The sequence below is a fragment of the Diprion similis genome, chromosome 3 (assembly GCF_021155765.1).
Source record: "Diprion similis isolate iyDipSimi1 chromosome 3, iyDipSimi1.1, whole genome shotgun sequence".
Lineage (NCBI taxonomy): Eukaryota > Metazoa > Arthropoda > Insecta > Hymenoptera > Diprionidae > Diprion > Diprion similis.
This window is the reverse complement of record NC_060107.1, coordinates 18,465,575-18,475,861: the sequence shown is the minus strand read 5'-3', so window position 1 is coordinate 18,475,861 and position 10,287 is coordinate 18,465,575. Positions and strand designations below refer to the sequence as shown.

At 39.0% G+C, this 10,287-nt stretch overlaps 1 protein-coding gene across 1 annotated transcript; it reads left to right on the top strand.

Moving 5' to 3' along the window:
- The first annotated feature begins 4,249 nt into the window (after positions 1–4,249).
- On the top strand, positions 4,250–5,809 carry LOC124404720. Its single transcript, XM_046879054.1, has 4 exons — positions 4,250–4,377; positions 4,561–4,757; positions 4,818–5,040; positions 5,131–5,809. Exons 1-4 carry the CDS (start codon positions 4,250–4,252, stop codon positions 5,807–5,809), a joined length of 1,227 nt encoding a protein of 408 aa, XP_046735010.1.
- The last annotated feature ends 4,478 nt before the right edge of the window (positions 5,810–10,287 follow it).

Sequence of the window (10,287 nt, the reverse complement as noted above, 5' to 3'; positions counted from 1 at the left end):
CAACTGAAAAATGAACTTACCTGTTCAAGTGCGTCGTCGTGGTAATTGATGGGTCCGAGAAACACTTTACCGCGTGCACCACACTCGGCGCCGAAATTTAATTGATGCCGGACCGTGGACCTGCCACGTCAAGGCGCGAAGAGAGAATGAAAAGGAATGAAAGTTCTTTCACGCATGTGACGTCACCCGTTCCATGTTAGCAAATGTAACAGCGCTCGTTATTGGTTCCTTCCAATAGGGCAGCCAATCACATCACAACAGGAGAGAAGCAACCATTCCCGTCCAGTCTTTCAAAATACGTTACTTATAGCCTACTGAATAAAATCTTTAGTGAATCTTACAGATTTTTGTGTTAATTTAACTAAAGTAGTCGAATCAAATATCGCGAAACATAAATATAATGTAAAAATAACTCGTTTCGTGTGTTCTACACAACTTAACTTATTAGTTGTTTTCTAAACTACAATTTTGAGTTACATTGTAACTTGAGCGCTGCGTCCTATGGAAAAATAACACAAAATTAACATTTTTCTCGCATTAGAAATTAGTGACTTAAGGAGGGTGGCTACACACCTTGCGGGGCAGGCAGTAAGGCGCGTATAGCTATGCTTATACACGGGCTCCTCCGGTGGTTGCCAACCGCGAAAAATTAAAAATTTCTGTCATTCAAGTAAATAAAAATGAACAAGTACCGATAAATTCTTATCTAATATATTAATAATTGGTAGTATACAAACGCTTAAACTAATTATTTATAATATTAACATCGAAATATATGATTATCGATGTCGAAATGTGGCAAGCGTGCAATTCAGTTTTCAATAGCTGCTATCCCTGACGCGAGACTCGAGACGTAAACAAACGTTGCGGTGTGTTAGTGCTCATGAGCATCTGCAGCGACGTTGCCGGGTCGGTGGCGTGACACATAGCTTTCAGTTGAAACAATCACAAAATGCTATTTCATTTTTTAAATATCTCAATAACTATACAGACGAAATGTTTCGGTGTGCGAAAAATTTCTTCCCGAACATGTATGGAATCTTTTCGAACTATTTTCATTAAATGCTTATCATTTTTGTGGAAGTTATGGAGCGTAGTTATGATACATTGCATGATTTTTCTATAGTTGCCGTGTATGAGGGTCCAAATTCAACATTTAATTACAGGACACCTATGCAGACGATCGACTTGAAATTTTGCACAAAAATCGGTTTTCTATTGACGCATGTACACAAAAAATTTCAATTAATTCTTATCATTTTGACGAGTGTAGCCAACCTCCCTAAGTCTCGTGTTGAGTCTGGACGATTCATGTAAAACGTAGTGTTCAACAGTTTTTAACGGTTTTACATAAATATGAATTGTTGAATGAGCTCCAAAAAAGTGTGAATTTTAACACAAAAGTTTTAACATGAAAAAAATTCAACATTTACACTAATTATTTCCAACAGTGTAGTCTACTGTTCGTAATAGTCTTCACTATCCAGTATTTGCGTCAAGATTGATCGACGTTTATTTGATTCGTTGCCTTCGCATTCTGCTGGTAATCTGTTTTCTTCTTTTAAATCTAATTCATCTGATTTCACTTGAATTTCTATGTCCCGCTTCAGCGAATCTAGTAAGGAATTTGGTTCAGCAGGCAATTGAATTTCTGAATAAAACGGATTATTTTGTATAAGCCACGTTAGTGTTTCGTGAATTTTATTTAGGTTCACCAAATTACTCCATACTACTTTTGATTTGTTTGGCAACCCACAGACCAAGACGAACAGCTCGTGGTTAGTGTAAAGTGCATCGGTTTGTGCGGGTAACTTTTTAAAGTTTCTTCTAGAGGTAATGGCAAATGGAAAGTTCGACCCTCAACTTTCTGTATTCACAACTTATGCGGTAAATTTTTTTTCGCTACTGTACCCATTCGTTGTACAGTTTGCAATGCCTTTGCTCTCTGGATAAGAATTTTTTCGTAATCGTTAATGTTTGTCACAAATCGGGGTACTTCATTTACAATCAGCCGATTCAAGATACAAGTAGGTGGCGTCTCGTTATGACAGAATTTGTCTATACAATAATTACAAATGCAATCAGAATCAGAACCAGTTGCATCAATATGTTCTAGCAATTGAGTCCAATGGTCCCGTTAATGGTTTTTCCAATTTTTTAATATCACGCGTATACCTACGATAACACAATTTTTTGCATGACATGCACAGTAATATCGGTGTATCCATTGATTGTCTAAATAGTTCGTTAAGTGCCTGCTTATATTCGCTTCGAATTTCATCTTCGTTTAAACTGATTTCTTTGGAATACAGTTGATGGGTGGAAGTTTGCTCAACTGTCTGATTTAATATTTCTTTCAAAATACTGACATTCCCCAACGTTAAGGCATTGTCTATAAAATTAATTTTTGCCACCAATCTTATCAACTCGTAGATTCTTGCGAAGTATCTGATTTATGGCAAGAGACACTGTAATATTTAAAGAGGTAAGAATTTTGACGAACAACTAACGGGATCTGCGTAACAACTTTGCACGTGTCCTAGTTTATGATACGATTTATTAACACTACAGACATTCCAGTTTTTCAAATTATTACGATTATTCTTCACTTTCCACGAACTCACTTGTTCTAACGAGGCTACTAATCTAGTAATAATCTGTAAGTCTGGTTTTATACACATTTCGGAACAGATCCATGAATTTCGTACATGCTTGCTTGTACTTATTGGTAATACATTCAAAAGTTGCTCTGTTTTTGTTGTAATAAGCGAGTCTATTATAATGCCCAGTTCATTATATGCTGTATCAGTAAAATACCGATCAGACGAACCTATATGCATGCATCCCCCGCAAACAGCTGCGACTTTCAATTCCATATCGTCTGATTCTACTGCTCGTACCAAACAAACTTCCACCCTCTGTTTTAAATTGGTTAGCGAATGTTTCACGCGCAATGTAATGTACTCTCTAGCCTGAATACACTACTTAATTATCCTCTCTGCCTCGATCCTACTTTGCGCTCAAGACTTGAGATTAATTTTAGAGAATAAATTGTCGATATACTTCTCTGCAGATCCTAATAATTGTATCGCATTTTGCCACCTACTTACACGTCTATATTTCTTTAAAATATTGTTAGTTACAATACATTTTCTGTGACTCTTGGATTCTTTACGAGCATGATAAATTTTTTTTTATTGCTTTTTGAACCTCAGGATTCCGTAAATATCTAGTTCTTTGATATGTTATTTTTTCCTCGGAATTAGCATCATACTTTTGTTTTTGGTGTTTCTTTTTGATCTCGGGATTAGCGTCATATTTTTTTTCAAGTTTCTTTTTAATATCGGGATTAGCGTCATATTTTCGTTTTTGAAGTTTCTTTTTAATCTCCGGGTTAATGGCATATTTAGCTTGTTCCGTTTTTTTCTTTAATTCAGGCTCGGCCGCCTACCTCGTTCTTTGATATGCCTTTTTACTTTCCGGATTTGCCGTATATTTTGCGCGCTTCTGGTATTTCATCGCATTGGCTTTTGTCGCAGCACATCTGACTCTTTTTCTAATCTGTTTTTTTTTTATTGATTTGGCTTTGTTACTAACCGAACGCGTTGCGCACTCTGATGCATCATCGCTCTTGTTTTTCCAAAATGGGCGATTAGTTGACGGAGAACGTACTCGTTTTGCATTATCGTTTTTGTCCTCGTAGTGATTAATCTCTGTACATACATAAACGTTTATTTCGTAACTGGTATTAGGGTGCTGTTCAATCTTTTAGTCTTTATCGTCTAACACACCGTGTGAAGTTGAGGAGATTTTAGGTACCATTTCTTTGCAAACTGGTGCATAAGTTATCTTTGGTTGTTCATACACCTTTGATTCCTTATTCTCGATCTTTATCACGATTGGCAGTGCGTTCGTCTGTTGCTGTTCGTGGTGCGCGGACGTTCTCGTTTGATTTGTTGGAAAGATCGTCAATAATAGGGTTGTTCAAAAAAAAATTTTTAAATCTGATTTTGATTGTTTCGTAAAGATTGTGTAATATGAAAGTGAATTACAGCATCCAATTGGAATTTATAATTGTTATTATTAATAAAAACGAAGTTAAATATGACGAAATTTGTGGCGGGAAGGAACGCGCTGTGATTGGGCGGCCTGTCGCGTGACGTCATAATTGGGTAGATTCGAACGAGCCCCATAAGAAATATATTAGCTTGTTATATTTTGTGCTCCACACGTAGTATTGTGATCCAAAATGAATCTCGGCTTTGTTAAAGCACAATCAGACAATCTCCCGAAAGTAACCGTACTAATGGTTACCGACTTTTTCTCCCAAAGTGAATATTTCAATGTTGCCGAAACCAGCGGTGTCAAAGCTCGAAGGTAGGTTATGTTTCAAAATCATTAACTTTACATTTTACGATCGAAAATTGGGGTTGATAACAATATAAACAGTTGAATTTGATTATTTAGACTCTATATTTATACATATGTATAGTGTAATGACAGGAACGTATTGCAAATTTAGTGGCATACCATAACTTATAAAAATTGTTCTACCTACAGAGCTGAAAGAGAGGATTATGGTGATGCTGCAGTTGGGTACGTAGAGCTTAGAAGAGAAGGCAGTTTCTGTGATGTTCGTGGAAAAGTGTGTCCAGAGCACAGGGTGAATAGCAAAGCATATAATGTCTCAATGATGGTTGACGAAAAAAACGAATCGATTGATCGGGTGACCTGTGAGGATTGTGCGGCATCAGCAGGTAAGGTATTATTGAATTCGAACGTAGATTACCAATTACTAATATAGCTTTTGTTTCAAGGTGGTTGTAAACACACTATCGCTTTTTTAATGTGGGTCCACCGGCGTAGCGAAGAGCCTGAGCCGACAGCTACTGTATGCTACTGGAAGAAGCCCCGCTTAGCTCAAGTTGCAGCGAATGTTCGATCGTTGAAAGCCAAAGATTTGCGGCCACGCAGAGCTGATCCAGATCTACCGGATAATACAGACTTTTTAAAAACTGTGCTAAATGAACTGCAGAAAAGGCAATTCGACTGTCAGATCTCAAGGCATTTTATAAACAACGATTCACCGAAGGTTTTATCGTTGCATAATATTATGCTCCAATTCTGTAGCTGTTCAGATAACACCGAAGTACAAAGTTTTTTAAGCTTCGCAAGCAACACGATGACTGTGGATCAATGCATCCGAGCTAGAAGAGAAACCCAAACTCAAAGTGAATCAAAATTATGGAATGAGTTACGATATGGACGAATCACGGCATCTCGGATATATGAAATGGCTCATTGCAAGACGAAAAACGGATCCTTGGTAGAGCAGGTCATCGGAAGTTCAAAAATCAGGGATACCGAAGCAATGGAACGAGGACGAAGATTAGAGAATGAAGTTATCAAATTACTGAAAGAGATGTTGAAAACAAACATAGAAGATTGTGGATTGCTGGTCGGAGCGAGGTTCCCTGTTATCGGTGCGTCACCTGATGGAGTAGGAGATGATTTCGTAGTCGAGATAAAGTGTCCAATGACTCGTAAAGCGGAATCTAGATACATCGCAGCGAATCACCAAATTGCAAAAAAGTTTTTGGCCCAAATTCAGCTTCAGATGTTTATGAAACAGGTAAAAAAGGGTTTTTTCTGCATAGCCAATCATGACTTCGAAACGAGTCATAAAATTAGATTGATCTGTGTAGACTATGACGAAGACTTTGTACTTGATCTCATAGAAAAGGCCATGGCTTTTTGGAAGGAGAATATATACCCTCTTATTCTCAGAGCTGCAAAAGAAAAGCAATGAGGAAAAAATAAGAACAAAGAGTTCTTTGATATTATACAAATTATATTTGGTATTATAAAAATGTGTTATGAAATAGATAAAGTCGGAATATGAAATCTAGAACACACATTATTTTTATTATTGTCCCAAAAATAAGTTATCACATATGTCCTTGGAAATATATCACAGAGTATATGATTATTGTTTGATTATAGGTGTTTGTAAATTTATTAATCCTGCGGCAATGGTTACAATTTCATCCAATATATCAAAGGTTAAGTAATGAACTACTGCATGTGGTTTTAGTATGGCGTATTCTCTAATTCTACGGATAATTCTTTCAATGTGGATTCTGAGGCTAGCGATACGTCTAGTTTCCATAACTTCTGCCTTGGTTGGCTTTGCAGTACTTGCAACACTTGGTGGCCCGATTAGAGTGCATCCACTTTTCTGTAAGTGTGGTTCTATGTGTTTGAAGCCTCGATCAGCCATAACTGCACAATTTGGTGGTAGTATATTCAGGTATTCACTTTCTTGTACAATCACAGCGTCTGTCGTTCTGCCTCCAATGCCTTGGGATATAAAATTAATTGTTCCATCCGGTGTAGAGGATATAAGATATTTCAGAGTATTACATTTTTTATACTCCGACCAAGTGACACTCTGGTGAATCGCGTTGCCAGGTTTCTGGATTTCGATTTCAAAACAATCAATTATAGATTGGACATGACTATATCTAGCGCGAAACGGTAACGGTAAGTTCAACTTTATCGAAGCTGCTGAAGGCCAAACGATTAACTGTTTTAGAAAGCGTGCCAGCAAAGGGATCGTCTGTCTAAATATTGTGTTGGCGTTGCCACTACTGATACCGAACTCGTCGCCAAGCCTCGCAAACGTGTCATTGAGTTTGATTTTAGATAGCGTTAAACAAATATCCTCAACTTTGATTCCTGTTGCATTGTGAAGTAATTCTATAATAAAAAAGCCATTATCTGGAATTCCCAAGTACATCTTCGGTTTACTAGCAATAATCAAAAGTTTCATTCTTCGGATCTTTTGTTTTCGCGCAGAAACACTTTGTTTCACAGCCTCTTCACTAGTTTCATCAGAAGGCAAGTACTCTGTACAATTTTCCAATGTATCGTCCAAGTTGCATGTGGTACTGCTGGATGTCGTCACTGAAGATTCTTGTTGAATTTTTAGAAGGCCTACACTTGTTTTTATCTTTATGGGCGAACAACTCGCATCTTGCATGAGAGGAACGCAGCTAGAAGCTTTACTTCTAAACTTTGGCTTCCGCTTAGGTAAAAGGCACACTTGCACACAAACATCTTTTTGTACAGGTAAAGTTTCAACTACTGCACTTATAGAAGGTGAAATGGGGTCTGCGAACACATATCCACATTCTACAGCTTCGTCATGACCGATGTTCACAATGTCCTCTTCGACCAAGTTGAGATTCACAAGATTTGAAGCAACCGAGTCCCCAGCTGTGTGTGTTGGATCAATGTTTTCTATCTTCGAAAGCGCTTCTGATTCTATTTCTTGAAGAACCTTTCTCGTCTCACGTTTACGCACACCGGGTCGCACAGGTTTCGAAAACGCGCGTTGTCTGTCAGGCTGACAGTCAAATTTATGAGGTAACGCACCGGTTTTTAGTCTTACTGAGGCAGTTTTGTCTTCCACAACTCTTCTATAGTTCTCCAAACATTCCTGTAACTATATATACAAAAAGAGTTAGATGACAGCTAGGATCAGCTATACTGAAAGTGTAATTTATTCGTTACAGATACATTATCTTGATTCACTCAAGTAAAATGACTGTTATAAAGTCAAACAAAATTTTAACTTACGTCCAAGTGATCTTCGCAACAGTATAAAGCGTTTTGGAGTGAGGTTAAGTCGCTCCGCCGAGCTAGTTCAAACCATTTCTTCCTCACCTCACCTTTTGGTACGGGTACAAATATTTTCGAGCGTGCCGATAAACTGGTATTTTGACACAGTGGAACGAAACACCACTTGTACGAACGTTTTTTTCTTATTTCTTGATTTTCACTCATTTTCAATGGACCAGGTCCCGAGTTTACCCAATTATGACGTCACTCGGGGGCTTGTGTAATGGCGCCCAAGACGGGACCGTTTCAAATCGCATCATAATTGAAGTGCTTCAATTAACGTTTTGGCTTGGATTTTTTATGTTTTATATTTTTTTCAAGGGTTTTTGGTACCTAAACTTTATTTTGAAACAATAAAAAAAAAATCGTGAACAACCTTATTGTTCGTCTAGAACTTTCACCAAATGCTGTCGCAGCGCCAGTGTAGCCTTGCTCCGTCCATCGTCATTTACGAAGTACTGTTCTGACACAGGGTTTTTACCTAGTGCGAGTGATGTAGCAATGACACATGCAAAAACTCCGCATGACATATAATCTGGTTGCATTTGTACATTTTCGTACACAATTGAATAATTTTCGAACAAATATTTCAATTTGTCGTGCTGTATAGGTAGCAATCGCATTTTCAACGTGTCATACACGTCTACTACCGAACCATCGTAAGATATGCAGGTCCAGTGACCGATATTATCGATACCCACATCCTGACGGTAAATTATTTGTATATCTTTATTACTGGTAACTCGGCGGTACCAATGTGTCTCTTTCTAAAATATCGGATCTTGTGGCTCAAATGTTGTGTTGATAGCAAGAACTGTGAGAAACGCGTTTATACAGTCATCAGTCAACTCACTTTTTGTATCTGAAATGCAGGCTCTGATCGCTGCCTGATTTCTACGTATGATACTGTTACACTTTAGCGTAACGAGTAAAACGGGGGTAAGAAGCTTAGTCAGGCGAGCAATTAAAAGGCGCTAAATGAAAAATATGCTTGGAGAAATATGTATTTGGAGTAAAAAACGTGTTATCTGCTCAAAGTCTGAAACAGATCTGTCTTCACAATAATACCGGTTGGCGCAGTAACCGTCTTCACTTTTTGACATGCGAGGGCTTAGTTTTATTGCGTCATATGCCGGCTACTAGATCATTAGAGGGGGAGGGGTAGAGGGGGGTGTACCCTTTGTAACAATACTTTGCACATGTATCGCCTCATTGTCATTGTCAATCTGTATCACCGAATGCAAATCTTTACCAGCTGCCGTAGCGGGCTTCGGAGCAGCGGTCTTATTTATTCGCGCAGATCGTATCGCTTCAGTTTTTCGTTCCTTACGTTTCGCATAGCTTTGATTCTTGGTATTTGGCATTTTTTCGGATTAAAACCTGATATAATTCTATTGACTACAAGTAATGTTTGTCAATTTATACTTATTATGCTATGGTATTATTGAGATTATATAAAAAATCGTTCAAAGTCTGCTTACAGTCGACATCTTCTCATGATATAACTGTTGTCTGACACTGCTTTATTGTCAACTGTTGATTGATAATCAAAAAGAACCAACCCGTTGCGACGATCATTATAATTGTAAATACGCCACTCGTATCTGTGTCAGACCTATAGTTTTTCACTCGGTCGTTTGGTACTAATCTAGATTCGCGGCAGCAAACCGCCGCCAAGTTATATATATTGTAACGTGGCATTTCAGAATGGCTCGTTACAAAGCTAAAAATTTAAAGGAAACTACCGAAAACGCGTCCCTGGTGGGGTACTCCAAGCAAGCTCGATACGATATAAGCGAAAAATACTAGATACTAATATTTTCTGTACAAATTTTGTAATCCCGCGCTTCGGCGCAAGCTAAACAGGTACCGCTACCACGATCATCGAGGGATCAACAAGTTTCTTTGATTAACCGAGTGATCGAAAACTACCGAAAACTACAGTCCCAGCTACCGACGAATTCAACTACCGTTCCGTAAACATGAATCTCCCGTACAACTTTGAATGCCTACTTTTTCGGATTCCATAAGTTCGACATTAAGGGCAGACCGCAGCCTGTCGTTCACCGACTTACCGGCCAGGAGCCGGACCGAACTCAAAACACTACGTCCAACGTTGATGAAGCCCTCGTCCTGAGGATCGACGCAGCCTCCCTGTCAGTAAGGGCTACAATCATTGTGAGTCATGGTCCACGGACGATGAGGTGCTGTAAGCCGCCGTGTGACTGCATGGTCTTCGTGATATATCGTGGGCAGTTGGCCACTGCCTATACGACGAAGCCGGTGGAGGCTAACAATGAGGAGTTGCACTCCATCCGGTAACCTTCCGGAGGTAGCCTACGTACCTGCCTTCGTGGAGGGAACCCCCAATGACAGACAACCTGGACAGTACGACGCAGCAGCCGAAGAAAAGTATGTGTGATGTCAACTACGCTCATCTGGCGGTAATCGTCGATAACGTGTAGCCGATATTCGCCAGAGGGATGACCCAATTATGGTGGGGATTGAATGACCACCGAAGGGGAAGAAGAATCACCTGACGACACCGGCGAGATCGCTGATCCGGACTCCGAACTCTGCCTATTCTACGCTCAACCCGCCAGG